This window comes from Bubalus bubalis, chromosome 23 (genome assembly GCF_019923935.1).
Source record: "Bubalus bubalis isolate 160015118507 breed Murrah chromosome 23, NDDB_SH_1, whole genome shotgun sequence".
Taxonomy (NCBI): domain Eukaryota; kingdom Metazoa; phylum Chordata; class Mammalia; order Artiodactyla; family Bovidae; genus Bubalus; species Bubalus bubalis.
Window position 1 is genome coordinate 42,844,474 of NC_059179.1, and position 22,311 is coordinate 42,866,784.

At 40.2% G+C, this 22,311-nt stretch overlaps 1 protein-coding gene across 2 annotated transcripts; it reads right to left on the reverse strand.

Annotated features, from left to right (window-relative positions):
- Window positions 1-4,323: 4,323 nt before the first annotated feature.
- On the reverse strand, window positions 4,324-22,257 carry IKZF5 (IKAROS family zinc finger 5). Of its 2 annotated transcripts, XM_006080404.4 has the most exons (5): window positions 22,123-22,243; window positions 20,472-20,594; window positions 11,127-11,325; window positions 8,991-9,173; window positions 4,324-8,399 (listed from the first exon to the last, which is right to left on the reverse strand). In XM_006080404.4, exons 3-5 carry the CDS (start codon window positions 11,257-11,259, stop codon window positions 7,456-7,458), a joined length of 1,260 nt encoding a protein of 419 aa, XP_006080466.1. In that variant the 5' UTR covers window positions 11,260-11,325; window positions 20,472-20,594; window positions 22,123-22,243; the 3' UTR covers window positions 4,324-7,455. The 2 variants fall into 2 exon arrangements, with proteins under 2 accessions (XP_006080466.1, XP_006080465.1); XM_006080403.4 differs by lacking the exon at window positions 20,472-20,594 and having other exon boundaries at window positions 22,123-22,257.
- Between the last annotated feature and the right edge of the window lie 54 nt (window positions 22,258-22,311).

The following is a 22,311-nucleotide window of genomic DNA, read 5'->3' on the forward strand; positions in this document are numbered from 1 at the left end:
CTTTCATCAAGAGGCTTTTTAGTTCCTCTTCACTTTCTGCCATAAGGGTGGTGTCATCTGCATATCTGAGGTTATTGATATTTCTCCCGGCAATCTTGATTCCAGCTTGTGCTTCTTCCAGCCCAGCGTTTCTCATGATGTACTCTGCATATAAGTTAAATAAGCAGGGTGACAATATACAGCCTTGACATACTCCTTTTCCTATTTGGAACCAGTCCGTTGTTCCATGTCCAGTTCTAACTGTTGCTTCCTGACCTGCATATAGGTTTCTCAAAAGGCAGGTCAGGTGGTTCTGTACATAGAAGATCCTAAAGATGCTACCCGAAAACTACTAGAGCTCATCAGTGAATTTGGTAAAGTTGCATGTTACAAAATTAATACAAGAAATCTGTTGCATTTCTACACACTAACAAACAACAAAAGATCAGAAAGAGAAATTCAAGAAGCAATTCCATTTACCATTGCATCAGAAAGAATAACATACCTAGGAATAAACCTACCTAAGGAGACTGGTGGCGCAGATGGTAAAGCATCTGCCTACAATGCAAGAGATTCGGGTTTGATACCTGGGTTGGGAAGATCCCCTGGAGAAGGAAATGGCAACCCACTCTAGTACTCTTGCCTGGAAAATCCCATGGACAAAGGAGCACGGTAGGCTACACAGTCCATGGGGTTGCAAAGAGTCGGACGCGACTGAGCAACTTCACTTCACTTCACTAAAGAGACAAAAGACCTTTAATCTGAAAACTATAAGATGCTGATGAAAGAAATCAAAGAGGACATAAACAGATGGAAAGATATAGCATGTTTGTGGATTAGAAGAATCAATATTGCCAAAATAACTATACTACTTACTGCAATCTACAGATTCAATGCAATCCCTGTCAAATTACCAATGGCATTTTTCACAGAACTAGAACAGAAAATCTCAAAATTTGTATGGAGACACAAAAGACCCTGAGTAGCCAAAGCAATCTTGGAGGGGGAGAAAAAGAAAACAGAGTTGGTGGAATTAGGCTCCCTGATGTCAGACTATACTACAAAGCTCGTCATGAAAACAGTATGGTACTGGCAGGAAAACAGAAACATAGATCACTGGAACAGGATAGAAAACTCAGAAATAAGCCCATGCAACTATAGTCAATCTATGACAAAGGAGACAGGACTACACAGTGTTGGAAAAGACAGCCTCTTCAACAGATGGTGCTGGGAAAACTGGACCACCACATTTTAAAAAAATGAAATTAGATCATTCCTTAACTCCATATACAAAAATAAGCTCAAAATGGATTAAAGACCCAAATATGAGACTGGACACTATAAAACTCTTAAGAGGAAAACATAGGCAGAACACTTTCTGACATAAATCACAGCAACATCATTTTTGATCCATCTCCCAGAATAATGGAAATAAAAGCAAAAATAAACGAATGAGACCTACTTAAAACTCAAAAACTTTTGCAAAGGAAATAAAACGAAAAGACAACCCACAGACTGGGAGAAAATACTTGCAAATTATGTGACTGATATGGGGTTAAATCTCCAAAACTTAGAAACAGCTTGACACTTAATAGCATCAAAACAAACAACCTACTCAAAAAATAGGCAGACGACCTGAATAGACATTTATCCAAAGAGGAAAGATGTCCAATAGGCACATGAAAAGATGTTCAACATTGCTAGTTATTAGAGAAATGCAAATCAAAACTACAATGAGATACACCTCACAGCAGCCAGAGTGGCTGTCATCAAAAACTCCACAAACAAGAAATGCTGGAGAGGGTGTGGAGAGAATTTAAATTGGTGAGAATATAAATTCTCACTGTTGGTGACAATGTAAATTGGTACAGCCACTATGGAAAACAATATGGAGGTTCCTTCAGTTCAGTTCAGCTGCTCAGTCGCATCCAACTCTTTGCGACCCCATGAATCGCAGCACTCCAGGCCTCCCTGTCCATCACCAACTCCCGGAGTTTCAAACTCATGTCCATCGAGTCAGTGAGGCCATCCAGCAATCTCATCCTCTGTCGTCCCCTTCTCTTCCTGCCCCCAATCCCTCCCAGCATCAGTCTTTTCCAATGAGTCAACTCTTCACATGAGGTGGCCAAAGTACTGGACTTTCAGCTTCAACATCAGTCCTTCCAATGAACACCCAGGACTGATCTCCCTTAGAATGGACTGGTTGGATCTCCTTGCAGTCCAAGGGACTCTCAAGAGTCTTCTCCAATACCACAGTTCAAAAGCATCAATTCTTCGGCACTCAGCTTTCTTCACAGATATGTGAAGAAACTCTCACATCCATACATGACCACTGGAAAAACCATAGCCTTGACTAGAAGGACCTTTGTTGGCAAAGCAATGTGTCTGCTTTTTAATATGCTATCTAGGTTGGTCATAACTTTCCTTCCAAGGAGTAAGCGTCTTTAATTTCATGGCTGCAATCACCATCTGCAGTGATTTTAGAGCCCCCCAAAAATAAATTCTAATACTGTTTCCACTGTTTCCCCATCTATTTGCCATGAAGTAATGGGACCGGATGCCATGATCTTCGTTTTCTGAATGTTGAGCTTTAAGTCAATTTTTCCACTCTCCTCTTTCACTTTCATCAAGAGGCTTTTTAGTTCCTCTTCACTTTCTGCCATAAGGATAGTGTCATCTGCATATCTGAGGTTATTGACAGTTCTCCCGGCAATCTTGATTCCAGCTTGTGCTTCTTCCAGCCCAGTCTGACAAAGAGTCATGCTGTTAAATGCTTCCTGACAATGTCACATCTGACAAGTGACTGATTGAAGGAGTTTGTATTATGACAAATGAACTGATTTTATTTCCTTCTCTTACTTCACTCAATATGACATTCTAGGTGATGTTGCTGCAAATGGCCTTATTTCATTCTTAATGGCTGAGTGACATTCGAGTTGGACTATAAAGAAAGCTGAGCGCCAAAGAATTCATGGGGTCACAGAGTCGGACACGACTGAGTGACTGAACTGAACTGAACATTCCATTGTATATATGTACAAAGAGTCAGACTTGACTGAGCCTGAACTGAACTGAATGTTCACTGCAGCACTGTTTATAATAGCCAAGACATGGAAGGAACCTAAATGTCCATCGACAGAGGAATGGACAAAGATATGGTACATATATACAATGGAATGTTCAGTTCAGTTCAGTCACTCAGTCGTGTCCGACTCTGCGACCCCATGAATTCTTCGGCGCTCAGCTTTCTTTATAGTCCAACTCGAATGTTACTCAGCCATTAAGAATGAAATAAGGCCATTTGCAGCAACATCACCTAGAATGTCATATTGAGTGAAGTAAGAGAAGGAAAAAAATCAGTTCATTTGTCATAATAGAAACTCCTTCAATCAGTCACTTGTCAGATGTGACATTGTCAGGAAGCATTTAACAGCATTTGTGTGCTGTTTTGCATCTGTCAGGAATTTTCTGTTCCTTATTAATTCGTGAATATTCAGGAATTAAGAGGAGAGGCAAGCTCCTCTCCTTGGGGCTGAGGAATCCAGGCATTTCCTTCATTATTTTTTCTATACGGTGACAAGTACCCTCTTCCTTCTTATGAACCATATGGTAAAAGTGATTATTTACAACCTTCTCTCTTTCATATGCATGACCTCATGGTTCCTTGATAACTTGTAAGTTTTGATTTTATCTCTGCTGAAAATAGCTATCTTGTAAGACAGTATAAATACCTACACAATGTTGAATAAGACACCTTTGCTCCATCAGAGCTTTGGTCCCCGTGTCTTGCTTTCTCTCTCTCTCTCCCTCTCTTTCAGGCTGATCCCCTGGAGCGCAGAGGCTCTCTGAGTTCACTTTCCTGCCCCGGCTTCTAAGACCCTCTCGAGAAGGTGCTCTGCGCCTTCACCCCATCGAGAGGGCGCCGTGTCAGTGGCTTTACTGGATTTCTGCATAAACCAAGGAATATCAGCCTCTCTCTCCTTTACTTTCTTATCAGTCGACTCCAGAACACCAGGTTCTGGTCCATTAAAGGACCCCAACATGAAACGAATAATTGAGCAGCAGAGGAAGCCTTCCTCATTCCTGTGCCACAACACTTTAAGGGGGTTACACCTTAAATAAAGAGAAATTAGGAAGGAGACAAAACGCTAATTACGTTACCATTTTTGTTGTTGGTAACTCATATGACAGATCTTCTCATGGGTAAGGCATTCTACAAATCCAAACCAATGTAGCCATAAAACCTTTTCTGTAAAAAAAAAAAAAAAAAAATTAACGTTGACATACTGAAAAAATATTAACAAAACTGGATCCTAGTTTTCAAAAAAGAAAAATCGAGATCCATTAGAAAGTGTGATTTTTTTATTCATACATTACAAAAGCAAAGCTTCATTCACAATATGAACTACATACTAGATAGTTATTTCAGCATTAAACTGCTCTCTGGAATCCCTAAACAATATAGTGTGTTCTGCAACCATACTCAAGTTTTATATTTTACATACAAAATATGTTCTTTACATCAAAGTACATATTAATGAAAACAAGTTCAAGAAATCATATAACCTCTAAGACTACTTAATGAAAAGTCCTTAGCAGGGAATTTCTTAAAAATAATATTTCCATTTGATAAATATTTTTGTAGAACTTAAATGAGGTTTATCTCTGGACATTTTTTTAGGTAATATTCCCTTTGTCAAACAGTTCTGCAGATGAATGGCAAACACATTTCTAAAATGAGACAGCACTGGAAAATATCCAATTAAATTTTTTCAAAGTAAGTCTAGCCTTTACTTGAGTTTCAAGAAGTTGTAGCTACATACTATATTAATAAAAATCTGAAATAAAATTATTCCCTGTTAATCTCATCACAGTTTCTTAAAAAAATATTAGTGGAGATAAATTATCTACCAACTTTAAAAATCTAAACTTATGTTCACTGAACAAAAATAAATTTAGTTTCAAAACATTGCCTGTTATCAGCAAAGTATTATAAATAGTGCATGTTAAACTTTTCTCAACTCATTTCTATAAAATATATGATTAAAAATAAAATGGGAGAAACATATTCAATACTTAATGGAAGATAATATCTTTCCAATACAGAATTCTCAAAAAATTTAAATAAAATCCTAAATATTTTTAAATATACAATACTAAAAAAGTTTCTAAGTTAGATTTGCTTCAAAAACATTAGTGCATTTAGAATTAACTGTAGCTTTCAAGCACTGATACCTTTGGAATACAACTATGCTCTTTAAGTCATAGGAATTTAAACATTATACATTCTAGTTTGTAATTATGAAAAAATTATCTTAACTAAAATGCTCTTTCAAAGCATGTTTGTCAGGAAAAAAAAAAAAAACAAACACCATATTTGTCACTGTTTGGCCCAGAATATACAGTTAATAAACTGGTTTTAACATGAGAGTTCTTCCTTTTTGTTTAATGAAAACTTCCATTTTCTATTTTGTGGTATTGCTTTTATATGAAGAATAAAATAGAAGAAAAAAATAAATACAAAAGTGTCCAAATGACAGCACCCTGTTTCTGACAGTATATACATACGAGGGTAAAGTTACACATTTGCAAAAGGCTGCTCTAAAACTGATCCGAGGAGCAAGAACTCCAAGCAACAGAGCAGAAGAGACTGCAGACTGGAGATTCACAGGCCTCAGACTGACAAGGAGCGCTGTCTAGAGAAACTCCTCAGTGCTGCTCTTTCCACAGTGCAGTGGAGACTAGATTAAACCACAAGAACTCATTTTAATGGCTTTGTAGTATTTGGAAGAGAGGGCAAAATATCCATTAACTTGGCACTTGGGGGTTTTTGTGGACAGATACCACCAATATTTCCCTTTCACTTACTTTAAGAGTAGAAGTCCTTTTTAGTTAATGCTTAATAATTAAAATGTTTGCTTTAAGAAGCCAATTAGTAACACTTTCAAGATTTGAACCAAATTAAAAATAAAAATTTTGCAAAGTACACAGAAACCAACAGTTAGTAACAATATATTTTATTGTTTGACCAAGCTGTCCTCAGAGTAAGCTAGTTATTACACAATATAAAAACAACAGCCTCCTATTCAAAATTATTCTAGATTTATATAGCAAGTTTTATTTTTGTAAACAAATATGTTTAAATGCATTTTTATATCTATATCCTCTTCTACTAAGGCGACGATTCAGTTCACAGTTTTCATATAGTTTTCTTGCTGTACATGAAAGACTGGCAAAACTGCAAGTAAGTGTTATAACTTGAATTCACAGAAAATATCTTAAATGGCCAATTCTGAAGAGGAGAATAGAATTCGTTGTGGACATATGTTCTCATTTTTGTAAATGTTACTTCACCAACACATTTTCCCATTTGTTTCTATATCCACCTTTTCTTGAAAATTATGGGCAATAAATGGATAGAAGGCAGGAAAAGGAAACTTCAGATTTTTTTTTGGAAGGACCACATTTCCTAGGAATAAGATGGATGACTTCCACTGTACCTCTTTGGTCATCAAAGGAATGGAAGGAATAACAGATTCTCAGTTTGGTTGTAAAATTCATATGTAACAGAATGAAGATTTAAATGAAAAATTCAAATTAAAAGGAAAAAAGGCATCTTCATAGATAACCCGCTGATATTTCTAGCGTTCTGGAGTACTTACTGGTAGTTTTTAAAATAAATTACAATAAAAAGAATACAATGGAAAACTGCTGTGTTTAAACTAGAAGCTGAATAAGCAGGTATTTTAAATATTAAACTCCACTTTCAATTTACAGTTTTAAAGTTTCATTTATTTTCAGAACTTTTACTTCATATATTTATAACTTTAATTTTAAAAGAATTAAATGTTTTACATTTGCCCTTATGGAAAAAAGCAAGATTTACTACACTGATACTGCTTTACTATTACCAGTTGAAATTAAACTATTTCAACTGGTAGTAGTTGAAATATTCAACTAAGCTGTGTTAACTAATTTTTAATTAAGGGCAATTTCAAAGGCAATTCCTCTAAGTATCATTGAAATAAGTTGGAATAGATTTTGAAAGAGAAAGTAATTTATTCTACCATTTTGAAATTATGGCAGAAATAACATCTAGCTGTAATTTAGATGTTGAAATACCAAGAGTATCCATCAGCCTTGACGTTTTTATGGACTGTAAATGTGAGAAATTTAAATAACCACTTGTAAGATTATGATTGCACTCAAATTCTCAAATGTCTAAATGAAAGGAAAAAAATTAAGATACCAATGTGTCCAATTCTTCTAATACATAAATGACCCTGATGAGGCTTCTATGAAAAAAGAAAACAGACATTTTGTTTCCACTGTCAAACTTATACTCTATATGTATAAAACTTTAAATTAGCAGACACCTTATTAGGGATGACACCACCCCACCCCTCCCCCACAACAAACAACAGTAAACTGCAAAACACAAGAAGGCCAACCGAGGAGAGCAGAGTGTGATTGTGTTCAGTGTTGGTTATGCTGCCCTCTTGCAAAATGACAGGCAAAATCATACTTGTTTTTACATTTGCACCCACATATGTTACACTGAAAAGGATTTTCATACCCATGACATCCCATGTGAATAGTGTAAAGGATATTGTCGGCAAAGTACATGTCACAGTGCTGGCAGTGGTGGAGAAGCTGCGGGTCCTGGACTGGCAGGGTGGGAGCTGGTGTGCTCGGCTGGCTGTTTCCCATGCTTGGAGTACTTGTGTGGGCACTTGGCTCACTGCTCGGCCCTGCCACCGGACTGTAGTTCCTCTGGCCGTGTGGCGGCCGAGGCTCGGGGCTGGCCGGAGAGGAGCTCTGAGGAAGACTTGCTGACACGGCAGAAACCACTGCCTGGGCAGAGGGCTGCTGCATCATGAAGGGCTTCTCCTCGGCGCAGGGAACTACGTCAGGGGACGCGGGGTTTTGGTTTTCAGGTGGCAAACTGGACAGCTGTCCGGCTAGAGTTGAGAGCTGGTTTAAAGGGTTGTCGACCATGAGTTCTTGGGGGTCTCTTGGCAGGCCTCCAGTTGGTGTAGTTTTCGCCATACTTTCATAGGAGTCAGTCTGGATATTTGGGATTTCATGGGTAAAATCATTAAGGTAGTCTGGCTTCTGAACCACCATGGAAGGTGGGCTTAAGTTGATGAGTGCTCTTCTGCTATAGTTCAGGTTGCTAGTTTTCTTCTGTAAAACCCCCCACATTTTCTTGCTGCTTAAGGAAGACCTAGTACCTTTAATTGGTACCATTTTATGCTTGCGCCTTCGATGATGGGACAGGTTGCTTCGGTCACTGCAGCGGAAGGAACACAATTCACATTTGTATGGTTTTTCTCCTGTATGGGAACGCATGTGGGCTTCCAGATGACGCTCATAGGCAGATGCAAATGGACACAAGTGACATCGATGAGGTTTCTCACCTGTTTAAAAGGAAAAATGGGAGAGAAACTGCAAGAGTAGCCCATTTATGAAAAGTTTCATATTTTGTCCATTCATTATTTAGAAACTCATCAAAAATAAAATGCTTTTCGGAAATACACACATGTACAAAAGACTATTAAAATCCATTAAAGAAGCTGCATACAACAATCTTCATACTATACTGACTAGTGGAATATATTCCTTTCACAGAAGGGATGGCTAAGGCGACGTCTAAGGGTTAGCAGTGTTGCCTGCAATTTTACAGAAACCTCCTCCCTAGTCTGCAATGGCAATGCACTTAGGATAAAGATAAAGACATTCATCCATCATTCTGCCTTCAGCATTAAGCTGGCCAACATGAGAAGCTGACAGATACTGAGTTTAGATCACGAAGGAAGATAGCTAAGGAAGGGAAAGCTTACAAGGGACCTTCCTTCCTTGTATGCTGTCACGCTATTGCTTTGTAAAACTGGATTCACTTCTCCATTTACTCAAACCTTACATCAACCTTCATTTTCAAACAATCACAACTATTTATATGACAGATCAACCTGCCCTCCTTGGCCCCTCTCCAGCCCCTTCTCTGTTACCTGTGTGAATTCTAATGTGTTCAATGAGCCGGGCGGTGCCTTTGCTGGCATAGTTGCAATACCGACACTTGAGCTTTCCATCAAAGGTCCTTTCAAACCCGTCTACTAACATTCCTGAGTTTTCATCCAGGGAAACTTCAACAGATGGGTGATCAAGTCCATTTTGATCACCATCTGTTCCAGCTACAAACAAAGTATAGCAAAAGAAATTATTCATCTCAGCATCAACTCAATTTAGCAATTTAGTGTTGAGTGGTAGGAAATCTTTCATAAACTGACAGGTCACTTAGCATAAAAGTTAAATTCACAAAAATCACACAGTCTTTCTGAACTGACATTAATTCCATACAAAGACAGCATTATATGAGGGGGATCTCAAATCACTAACACATATCAGTGCTCAACATGCTTTTGAGGAAAAGAACAGGGCATTACCTTTATCTGACAGATAAGGAGAAAAAGGGGAGTAAACAGTGATGGAAATTACATGTTTAAGATTCTAGCCGCTTCTACAAATACAATGGGTTGTCATGATCATCTTCACAAATCCTAGTATATTTAATCTAGAGTAATTCATGTTGAGTTTTATAGTTCCACTCAGCTTACATGTATGTTCTAGACCCTGGGTTGCATTTAGGATCTTAAAATTCTAATTAAGCACATAAAGGGGAATATTGTACCTGATATCTCTGGATGTTATAACCTGTAAGAATTTCAGTTAAGAGATGTTCTGCTGTTCAATTTTAATCAACTACTTTGTATAGGTAAACTGAAGGAGCAAGTGCTCAGGTCTGGAAAACCAGCAGATGGTGGGGACTACAACCCTGCTCTCTTGGATCTGAGTCCAGGAACTGTACACTAGAGCATTAAGAGGGAGTGTCTATTCCTCCAGTTTCATGGGAAAAGCACTTCTACACCATCTTAAGGAGGCAGCCATGGATGTATGGACAGTTTGAGCCCTCTGCTCTATGGTTTCCTCCATCCCTCACCAGGAGGAGAGAAGGGACTTTGCTGGTTGGTGCAAGTCCAAAATCCAATGGGTCCATTGCACTGGAGGGACAACAAGGCTCAGTGTCCCCCTTTCTCCCATTGCTTTTCTAAGGCAGTGACTTCCAAAATTTTACATGCATACGGAATCACTTGGGGAGTGTATTAAAAAATACACCTGCTGATACAGTAGATCTGGGGTGGGACCTGATGGTTTGCACTTCTCACCAGCTCTCTACTGTTGCTGGTCCCTGGATTACAAAGCCCTAGGCCATCTAGGTCAAAGGTTAGCATACTTTTCCCACAAGGGTCAGACAGCAAATACAGGCTTTGTGGGCCACGGGGTCTCTCACAGCTACTCGACTCTGCTGCTGTAACTCAAAAACAGTTATAGAAAATAGGTCAGCAAGCATGGCTATGTTTCAGTAAAACTATGGATACTGAAGTCTGAATTTCGTGTTAATTTTCATGTGTCATGACATTATTTTTCTTTTTTCCCGCCAGCCATTTACAAATGTAGAAACCACTCTTAGCACCCACACCAGCAGTCCAGATGGGGCCCACAGGCTGCAGTTTGCTGCCTCCCGAGCGAGGGTCAGGAAGAGACCCCAGTCTTCGTGTGGGAGCAAACCCGCGGGTCTCTCTGTAGGGCAGGCAGGACAGGTTCAAGTACTCACTGCTTTCTCTTGGCTAGTTTCACCTCCTAGGTGAGCACACATGGTGGGCCCTCTCTTCATTTTAAGAGAAGAAACAAAAACCTCTATTTTGTCTCAGGTCTAATACAAATTTCCTAATGGCCAAAGGCCTTGTGTAATGAAGACGGACTCCCTTTGGGCTCCTTGTACCCACTGTTAGCTAATGGAACCTGGAGAATGGGAAGGAAATTTAGAAACCCCAACTTTTGCACAGGAGAGAAAGCATCTCTGGACCCCAGGATAAGCTCTGGGGCGGAGGTGGGGCGGGGGGGGGGGTCCTCTCCCTCAGCAAAACCTGACCCGTATAAAGAAGGGGGAAAATAACTGCCCATCTTCTGCCCAAAAGAGAATGATTCACATTAGCGAGCAACAGTGGCTTCATACTATGGATAACAACACACAAACATTACATGTATAAAAAATGAATTATTTAATGGTATTAAGAGGAATCTACCTCCCTGAAGAGCCTCTGCTTCTTTGTCCCCACTAACTGATCCAGAAATCATGTTGACATGATGGGTCTGCTGAGTTAGGTATTCCTGGAAATCTTTCACAAAGTCCAAAGGCTCCGGTTTCTTCTCACCCATCTTTGATTTTGATATATATATATGTATATATATATGAATATTTCTGGAGTTTACAGTTCGTTATACCTATAGGGGGAAAATAAAATAATTTTACACTATTTAGGGAGATGCAGTATGTATTAAAACAACAACACTGACGAAGATTATTATGGGCCAGGTACTACAAAGCAAGAGAACACAGTCCCTGCTTTTAAATACCTTATAATCTTCCTGGTGAACTAAAGAAGACATACAAAAAACAGTCAACAATTCATATATTTAATATTTAAATAAACTGGGATTCAAACTTAGTTTGAATGGATGGAAAGAAATTACAAAAAGAAAAACCCAGATGAAAGAAATCGGCATATCAGCAGGGATTATCATTGAAGGAGACAGTAGAGAAACCAAGTGGCTCAAACAGGGCTGGTGGAGAGAGTTTCTGGACGATGCCCATGGTGCACGCTGGCACTGGCCAGTACAGGTGCTACTAGCCACATGCAGCTACTGAGTGCTCAGATGTGGCTCATACAAATGACTTGAGTTTTGTTTAATTTAAAAGTGAAATAGCTACATGTGGCTAGTGACTACCATATCACACAGCAAAGGGTCTTAAAACAACATTCTCACATGAATGAGCACTCTAGAAGTAGGTGATCTAGAACGGTGGTGGCAAACTTTCTGAAAAGGGCCAGATAGGAAATATTTTAGCCTGTGACTGTCACTATAGCTAAAAGCAGCCACAGACGATATGTATAGGAATAAATGTGATCATGTTCTAAATTCAATTCAGTTCAGTCGCTCAGTCGTGTCCAACTCTTTGCGATCCCATGAACTGCAGCACGCCAGGTCTCCCTGTCCATCACCAACTCCTGGAGTCCACACAAACCCATGTCCATTGAGTCAGTGATGCCATCCAACCATCTTATCCTGTCGTCCCCTTCTCCTCCTGCCCTCAATCTTTCATTCATTAGGGTCCAAGCAGGCACAGAGCCAGGTTTGGCCTATGGGCTGAAACTTTGCGACCCCTGCCCTAGAAATCCAAATCACCACCTCTACCACCACTCACCATCCTACTCATTCTGAGAAAAAGAAAAAAAATTTTTACAGAAAAGAAAAAAATACCTGAGGCTGACGGAGAGAAACTCTCATGTCAGATTTTGCAATTATAAACTAAAAACTGGTCTTCACATAGATGTTTGGCCCAAATTCACAAATCAAATAACCAAAAAGTTTTCTAGTAAAAACAAGCTGAGGAAGTCTAGCACGTAGGAGACAACAAGTCTTTCCTTCCAATAAAAACATATTTATGCACATGTTCTAAAATACGCCTTACGCTAAAAATTTCTTTCCCTAAACCCCAACTACTTAATGAGTAACTTACTATCTAAGAAAGTTATCTTTGATAGCCAGCAGTAGGCATCTAAAGCTAAAGATCAGTCATGTCTCAGTATATATGCTTAATTTTTTCTCAAAGCATAGCACACACACAGAAAAGCGCAGCAGTCCTAAGGGTAGAGGCTTGGTGAACTGTCACAAAATGAACACATCCATGAAATTAACACTAATGTCTAGAAACAGAAGGCTACCAGCATGCCAGGAGCCCCGCCATGTACCACCAAGGGCTCTACATCCCTGACAGCTGAAACTGCTGGCCCGAAGGGTATGCATATGTTCAGCTTCAGATAATGCCAGATACTTTTTCAAAGTGAGTATACTGATCTGTACTCCCATCAGTGCAGAACAAGAATCCTGTTGCCACAAACCCTCACCAACGCCCAGGTATTTTTTTGCCTTTTTCATTTTAGCCATCTTGATGGGTGTAGGGTGGTATCACACTGGTTTTAACTTGTATGACTTGATAATTAATTAAGCTGTGTACTTGTTAACTTCCCACTTACATAACCTCTATTTCATACCCAGTGAAGCATCTGTTCAAGCCTTTTGTTCATTTCTCTATCAGGTTGTCCATCTAATTAATATGTAAGAGTTCTTCACAATATTCTGGATATGAGTTCTTTATTGTGCTGTGCTTAGTTGCTCAGACGTGTCTGACTCTTTGCAAACCCATGGACTGTAGCCCGCCAGGCTCCTCTGTCCGTGGGATTCTCCAGGCAAGAATAGTGGAGCAGGTTGCTATGCCCTCCTCCAGGGGATCTTCCCAACCCAGGAATCGAACCCATGTCTCCCGCATTGCAGGTGGATTCTTTACCAGCCACCAGTGAAGCCCTTTATTAGATATGTATATCTTGAGTACTTCTCACACTCTGTGGTTCGCCTTTTCACTTTCTTAATGGTAACTTTTGATGAACAGAAGTTCTTAATATAGTCCAATTTACCCATCCTCCCCTTTTACATTTAGAGTTGCTGGTATCCTTGCCTATATTTTACATGAAGATGTTCTCCTGTATTTTCTTGTGAAATTTTTATTATGTTTTTACCTTTCATATTTTTATCTGGAATTGAGCTTTGTGTATTGTAAAGTTACAAGTCAAAATACACTTTTTCTCCCCATGGAGATATTCAACTATCCTAGCAACATGCATTTGATAGACCAGTCTTTCTCCACCAGCCTCTTTTCTCACCTTTCTAAACCAGATGATATATAAGATGCTATTTCTGGATTCTTCATTCTATTCCACTGGCCTATTTTTGTCTCTCCTCACACTACCACTACATAGTCTCAGTAATAAAAATCTTAATATCTCAGTAATTTAAGTCCACCAGTTGTTTTTCTCCTTCAAGAATATTTGGGCCACTCTGGGTTCTTTTCTTTATGGTCTGAGCCACCACCCTTTTCAGCCTAAGTGTTTCCGTGGCAAGAATTACAGTGTTGTAGAAATGAGATAAAAGCACATTTTCCAATTAACAAAAGCATGATCAACTTTAAAAAAAAATTTATTTTTTTGGCTGCTTTGGGTCTTGGTTGCAGTGTACAGGGTCTTTAGTTACAGCATGTGGGATATAGCTCCCTGACCAGGGATCGAAGCCTGGCCCCTGCATTGGCAGCATGGAGTCTTAGAAACTGGACCAGCAAGGAGATCCCAAAACACTTGACCAACATTTTAAAAACAAAAACTTCTATTTTAATTAACTTTAACTAGAAATCTACTAGAAACAGACTAACTTGACAGTGTTGCTACTATTGATTGTGTTATACAACAATTAGTTTTCATTCCAATCCCAAAGAAAGGCAACGCCAAAGAATGCTCAAACTACTGCACAATTGCACTCATCTCACACGCTAGTAAAGTAATGCTCAAAATTCTCCAAGCCAGGCTTCAGCAATACGTGAACTGTGAACTTCCAGATGTTCAAGCTGGTTTTAGAAAAGGAGAGGAACCAGAGATCAAATTGCCAACATCCGCTGGATCATCGAAAAAGCAAGAGAATTCCAGAAAAACATCTATTTCTGCCTTATGGACTATACCAAAGCCTTTGACTGTGTGGATCACAATAAACTGTGGAAAATTCTGAAAGAGATGGGCATACCAGACCACCTAACCTGCCTCTTGAGAAACCTATATGCAGATCGGGAAGCAACAGTTAGAACTGGTCATGGAACAACAGACTGGTTCCAAATAGGAAAAGGAGTACGTCAAGGCTGTATATTGTCACCCTGCTTATTTAACTTATATGCAGAGTACAACATGAGAAACGCTGGGCTGGAGGAAGCACAAGCTGGAATGAAGACTGTTGGGAGAAATAGCAATAATCTCAGATATGCAGATGACACCACCCTCATAGCAAAAAGTGAAGAACTAAAGAGCCTCTTGATGAAAGTGAAAGAGGAGAGTGAAAAAGTTGGCTTAAAGCTCAACATTCAGAAAACTAAGATCATGGCATCCAGTCTCATCACTTCATGGCAAATAGATGGGGAAACAGTGGCTGACTTTGTTTTTTCTGGGCTCCAAAATCACTACAGATGGTGACTGCGGCCATGAAATTAAAAGACACTTACCCTTTAGAAGGTAAGTTATGACCAACCTAGACAGCATATTAAAAAGCAGAGACATTACTTTGTCAACAAAGGTCCGTCTAGTCAAGGCTATGGTGTTTCCTGTGGTCATGTATGGATATGAGAGTTGGACTATAAAGAAAGCTGAGCGCCGAAGAATTGATGCTTTTGAACTGTGGTGTTGGAGAAGACTCTTGAGAGTCCCTTGGACTGCAAGGAGATCCAACTAGTCCATCCTAAAGGAGATCAGTCCTGGGATTTCTTTGGAGTGAATGATGCTGAAGCTGAAACTCCAGTACTTTGGCCACCTCATGCGAAGAGTTGACTCATTGGAAAAGACTCTGATGCTGGGAGGGATTGAGGGCAAGAGAAGGGGACGACAGAGGATGAGATGGCTGGATGGCATCACTGACTCGAGGGACGTGAGTCTGAGTGAACTCCGGTAGTTGGTGATGGACAGGGAGGCCTGATATGCTGCGATTCATGGGCTCGCAAAGAGTCCGGCACGACTGAGACTGAGCGACTGGACTGAACTGAACTGAATTGAGGAACCAATAAGAACACGGGGGCTGGTTTGGTTTCCCTTGTTCACTGGCCCCAGATCGATATATTTTATTTTTGTCTTTCCTGCCTTCCTCTCTCCTAACATTTAATTTGTTCTTTATTCCAGACACATTCAGCCAAGAAAGAACCTGCAGGTAATTCTCACTTTTCTTAAGGCAACATGTTTGAATAGTTTCTTTGCTCCTTTTTTAGAAGATGCCTAGGGGGTCATTATTATTACTGTCTCTTTTCACCGTTTTCTACAAAGCTGAGGCTACTGAAAGTCCGTCCTCTGGATGAACAGAATATTATTGTGGTATTGGAGTCGGACACGACTGAAGTGACTTAGCAGCAGCAGCAGCAGCAGCAGCAGGTTAAAGCTACTACCTTAAAGGCTCTGAACAGGGTCTTCTCTAGCCTTAGTTTCCTATTTTGTAAAATGAGATAATAACAGTACCAATTTGCAGTACTGTTTTAAGTTTTACACATAAGTGTAAGTATCTTGCAAGATGTGTAGTTTATGGTATGTTTTCAGACAACAGCAGCTATTTCTGCAGCCAAAAATGGTTATACCTTAGATTAAGAAATTCCCCACTGTCCAAAATTCCAAGTGTCTTATGTTACCATTTTATATATCTCATCTGTGGTTACAATGAAACAAACATGGTCCACTTTTCTCCATTATTCATATATTCCAATTTGCAATTTCCCAAATCAATTTACAATTTCCCAAACTCATCTCTTCTCATTTTCTTCCTTTAGGCCACCTCTTTAACTCACTTGCTTTAATCTGGCTCAGCTTTCTCAGTCTTAAGGATTACTGCTGGCTTCTGAACAGTTTGCTTCAGTTGTTTTCCCATCCTGTCTGTTAGCCCGAACTGCTTCTCTATGTTTCCTAATCACTGTATTAGTATTTATGACTTTACTTGATTCTGCCAATTATTTGTCCTTTAAAATCTGCCCTTTGCTTAGGAAAAAAGAAAAAGTTGGCCAGTCAGGTACAATGAAAAAGATCATCAAGAATAAAATTTAAAAATATAATAACAATAATAATCTGTAATAGGGACTTCCCTGGCGGTCCAGTGGTTAAAACTACACACTTTCACGGCAGGGGGCATGGGTTAGATCCCTGATTAGGCAACTAAGATCCTCCAGGCTGCACAGTGCAGCCAAAAAAATAAAAATAATCTATAAGAAGATGGACAGGGAAGCCTGGTGTGCTGCAGTCCATGGGGTAGCAAAGAACTGTACATGACCGAGCGACTGAAATGATAAGAAGATTATATCTCAATAAACCTGAAAAACACACCTCAAAATATACAGGGATGGGGAGAAACATAAAAAATATACATAAAAAGGTAAGAAATAATAGCAGATAAAGATGCAGAATGAGTTCCAAAATGATAGAGAAAAATAAAGAGAAATGCTTTTTAAAGAAATGATCAAGAAATTTCCCGAATTAAAGATTTCTTTCATTTCAATCTGAAAGGGAGCATAGAGTGCAAAATAGAACATGTAATAAAATAACACTTAGACACATTATTGTGAAATTTTAAAACCTCAAAGACAGGGAGTAATAGGAAATTTCTAGTGAGAAAAGACTGCCAACCCACATAGAAAAACAGAGTAGCAGCACTGGGTACAAAGAAACAACAAACTTCCTCAAGCTGCTAAAGGCTAACTTCCGAAAATCTGCATCACAACTAAGGGAGAAAATTTAGATGCATTCCCTCTAGAATTAAGAACTCAAGAATGCCTGCTATTACTACTGCCAGTCAACACAGGTAAAGGCCCCCCACCCAAAAAAAATAGAAAAGAATAAGATCTGGGAAATTGTTTTTTAAAATATAAAAGCTGTTAAGGCCCTACAGATTGTGTTCTAATTATAAAGGCTGTGGTTTAGAAAGAAATCCTCCTGTTTCATTTCAACTTCGCATCACTTTTTGCCGATCACTTCATATAAAAACCGATGTTTCCACTGGAAAGTATCCGAATATACTTCTTAAACAAGCAAGATAAATTATGCCAAATCCTGATTAGAAAGCATAACACTGCTAAAGTACACACGACAAGGCAGGGGAGAAAATGCACAAGACTGCAGGGAAAAAATGCAGGACATTTTTATACATGCGTCTCAAGTTTTAAGAACACAAATGAGCCTAATCACAGAGGATGGCTGGCATATTCTGACAGTCCTGGCTATTATCACATTGTCACATTACAAATTTCACTGTGTTCCCTGCCATAAATTTGATTTTCAATCAAAATGCACGATGGACTTAAAAAAACAACCACAAAGGATGCCAATGAAACAAGGGAAGACGTTGGTCAAGAAGCAACAGTAAGAACTGGACATGGAACAACAGACTGGTTCCAAATCAGGAAAGAAGTACGTTAAGGCTGTATATTGTCACCCTGCTTATTCAACTTATATGCAGAGTACATCATGAGAAACACTGTACTGGATGAAGTGCAAGCTGGAATCAAGATTGCTGGGAGAAATATCAATAACCTCAGATACGCAGATGACACCACCCTTATGAAAGAAAGCAAAGAACTAAAGAGCCTCTTGATGAAAGTTAAGGAGGAGAGTGAAAAAGTTGGCTTAAAGCTCAACATTCAGAAAACAAAGATCATGGCATCTGGTCCCATCACTTCATGGGAAATAGATGGGGAAACAATGGAAACAGAGACTTTATTTTGGGGGGCTCCAAAATCACCGCGCATGGTGACTGCAGCCATGAAATTAAAAGACGCTTGCTCCGTGGAAGAAAAGTTATGACCAACCTAGACAGTACATTAAAAAGCAGAGACGTTACTTTACTAACAAAGGTCTGTCTAGTCAAAGCTATGGTTTTTCCAGTAGTCACGTATGGATGTGAGAGCTGGACTATAAAGAAAGCTGAGCGCCGAAGAATTGACGCTTTTGAACTGTGGTGTTGGAGAAGACTCTTGAGAGTCCCTTGGACTGCAAGGAGATCCAACCAGTCCATCCTAAAGAAGATCAGTCCTGGGATTTCTTTGGAAGGACTGATGCTGAAGCTGAAAAACTCCAATACTTTGACCACCTGATATGAGGAACTGACTCATTTGAAAAGTCCCTGATGCTGAGAAAAGATTAAAGGCAGGAGGAGAAGGGGACAACAGAGGATGAGATGGTTTGGATGGCATCACTGACTCAATGGACATGAGTTTGAGTAAACTCCGGGAGCTGGTAATGGATGAGGAGGCCTGGCGTGCTGCAGTCCATGGGGTTGCAAAGAGTTGGACTCGACTAAGCGACTGAACTGAACACTGTAAACTTGAGAGAAACTCTATTCTTAAGAATTTTAAATATATCGATATGGTTTATAACCACAGATATCCTGCAGTGATTTAAAAATTGTCATTCCATCCCTAAGCATTTTTGAGCCCACTTGACCTACATCACCTCCTCTCACGCAGACGTGCAAGACCCCTCCCCCACGGCAGACTTGCAAGCCCTTGCGGGGTCTAGTCTATAAAACAAGCAAGTATATATGATATGCCTAAATACGAATAGAGTCTACAGTTCAAGTCAGCAGTTCTAATCACAATAATTAGAAAAAGAACAATAATTCTGAAACCACAGAAGACTTCCTGATATCGAGGAAAAAAAATTTAAGGGTTTTTGTATCCAAACCATCTTCTTATCTTTAATAAAGTACTCGTCAGTCTCAGGACCAAATGTTTAAGAACTCCATAAATTAACTGGTATCTAGAGATGCAGCTAAGACAGTGATAAATTTTAAAACTTTTGCAAATGTTAACATAAAAATCTACTTTCAGAATCAGCAAACTATAATGTCCTCATTACCATACTTCACGATTATTATTTCCTATGATACAGCAAAATTCTGAGTCCTCCCTGTGATCCCTCTGATTAAAGTTAAGCTGGCATGGTATTCCACAGGTTCTAGAGAATGCACCTAAATTATTTTTATGCCAACAACTCTCCCCAACCACCCATTCAAAACTCACAATAAAGTTCTTACAAAACAACCAGAAATTACCCATGCTAGTGAAAGAAAGAAGCATCTAAGAAATAAGTTTTGATTTCCCAAAAGAACACAAAAACCTCTTTAAGCAAGTAACTTAAACTTTTCTCTGACCTTCTCTGGGTCCTGATATTCAAGTCCTCTGATCTCCTTCAGTCTCACACTAAGAAAGGGAAGTTGCTCATCAATACACCCACAAGCCCTCTTACTAGGAGCTAAGGGAGGCATCATGATGCAAATTAGAAGACAATCATAAGAAAGAGAGGTAATATGAGAACCAGAAGGGGCTCTTTAACCTACCTTCCTCCCAAACTCTATTTTTTTAATAAGCTACAGGAGGTTTTGAGAACATGATTAGGCAGCAGTAGGATCTATTTTATTTAATCTACATAAAGTAGTCGAATAACTTCCTTTTACAATAACTTAATTTGGGGTTTAGACAGCCTATATACATACAGTGACTACAGTTCAATGAATGTATATATACTTTTATACCTTAACAATTATGGTCACTGATTGCTATAGAATACATATCAAATGCTTCCTTTGTACAGAGAACATGGAACTTCAGAAATAATTGGAACACATTTCCTCTGGTTACATAACTGTCAAAAAAGCAAGTTTTTCAAAGGGAAAAGGGACATTATGAGGCTTTGAGAAATTATAAAATATAAATAAAAACACGTTGGAAGAAACAAAGATGTATGCAATCTAACCTTTTCACCCCAAATCAGTTCCTCCTTTTTCTTGCCACTCCAACATTGATGAAATGTAGAGTAATCGAAATTTACTCTGGAGACACACCAAGGGACTCCCAAAGGCCATGGAGGGAATTTCAACTAAAATTGAAAAGCCATACAGAGTTCCGCAAAGAAAAATATACCACAAATCAAAACCTTTGTGACAAAAAATTAGCATCCACAGGTTTAATAAGCTAATAAAATAACGTGCCAATTTTACTAGTACCAGAAAACTAAGCTAAAAGGTAAAGACCAAAGCAGCAGCTTCATTTCAGCAAAAGCTCCAACTAATCAACAAAGAGCTTTAACATGCATCAGTGTGACTATCGTTTTTTTCCCCCGCTGGTGGATTTCTTAAGATTTCATTTTTGGCAAAAATTTTGTCTAAATTAAATAATGTATTTCATTTGTTCATAGTACACTTCTAAAAGGCTCAGGCTTAGTACGGCCGAACAGCTGTAACTGCATGAAAACAAGGTACTAGCCTAGCCAGGGAAACATTTGCGGGAAAAGGTTTAAAAAAACAAACCCACCAGGCACGCCTAATAACGGCATATCTGATCCTCATCTTTATTATCCTCTCTATCGCAACTCAAAACCCTTCGGGTTTCCTTGGGAAACTCTTGGGATCCCTGGAGGTAAAAGAACACCAAACACCTCAATTCTCTGTAACGAACTCCCAAGATTATATTAACATACATAGTCGTGTTAAATGCACAACATAAATCAAAACTAAAGGGAATCTGTAAAACTGTTAGCTCAGATGTTTAAATAGTCATTCTAAAGAAGTCGTGTGTCTTCCAAGCTGAAGTTCTTCAGAGCTCACAGCTTCAACAGCCTGTGTTTCTTTGCCCACTAGTCGATCCTCTTCGGATCTAAACAGCACACTGAGGGGACACTAACTGGGCCGCACGGTTAGGGGCAGCCGGAACCGGTTTAACTTCACTTTAGATTCAGTTACCGAGCACTTAGGAGGTGGATGGCTTGGCTACTCGCACTTCAGCCAGTTACGTTAAGATTTAAATCCTGCACGAACCTCAACAGTTCTTTGTTGCAAAATCCTCCCTACATCTCACATCACCCCCCAAGTAGAGGGAGTGCTCAAGTAGTAGGAAAGGATCAAGACAGGACTGTCTGATAAAAGACGGGAGGTTTTAAAAGTCCTGCCAACCTGCAGCCCGCAACTGGCGTCGGGGCGGCATCCTCACCAGGATTCGGAACGCCTAGGAGACCCGCGCCTCAGCGGAGCCCCCCGGCCCAGGGACCAAGTGATGACGCGAACCTCGGGGCGCGCCCCCCGCCCCCGCGACCACCTGTCAGAGCGAGAGAGGCTACTCCCTACCCAGGAGCCTCCAAGCCCCCAACTGACGGCGACCCCACCGCAGGCACCGCTCCCTCGGGGCTCCGGAGGCCCAGACACCGCACCCTCCGCGCTCCTGTCAGGAAGGTCCCGGGTCGCGACCCCAACGACCGACCGACCAACCACGCCCGCCCCTCCGCTGGGGCTGAGTTCCGGGCGGAGTCAGCCGGCCCGTCGCGAACACCCGGCTCTCTCCCCCCGCCGCTCCTCCATAACCGCTCTGCTCAGCCCTGTCACCGCCGTCCGAGCCGACGACCAGCTACTTACCGCCTGACAGTCGCACCGAGGAACCCCCACCGCCTTCTTCAACGCCGCTGCCGTCGCCGTCGCCCCCGCCGTCTTCGTCACCGCCGCCGCCATGTTTGTTGTGTCTCCAGTTCCCTTCCCGCCCCACTGCCGTGCCCAACTCTCGCGTGAGCAGAACGAAAAAGCGAAGAGAGGCTATTGTCCCTCTCG

Bases quoted from the DNA above. Each gene is read 5' to 3' on its own strand.
- IKZF5 (XM_006080403.4), bottom strand. From the start codon at position 11,259: ATGGGTGAGAAGAAACCGGAGCCTTTGGACTTTGTGAAAGATTTCCAG. The intron at 9,174-11,126 runs GTAGATTCCTCT...CTTTGTTTGTAG, and splicing joins AGCAGAGGCTCTTCAGGGAG to CTGGAACAGATGGTGATCAA. The intron at 8,400-8,990 runs GTAACAGAGAAG...CCTTTTAAACAG, and splicing joins ACACATTAGAATTCACACAG to GTGAGAAACCTCATCGATGT.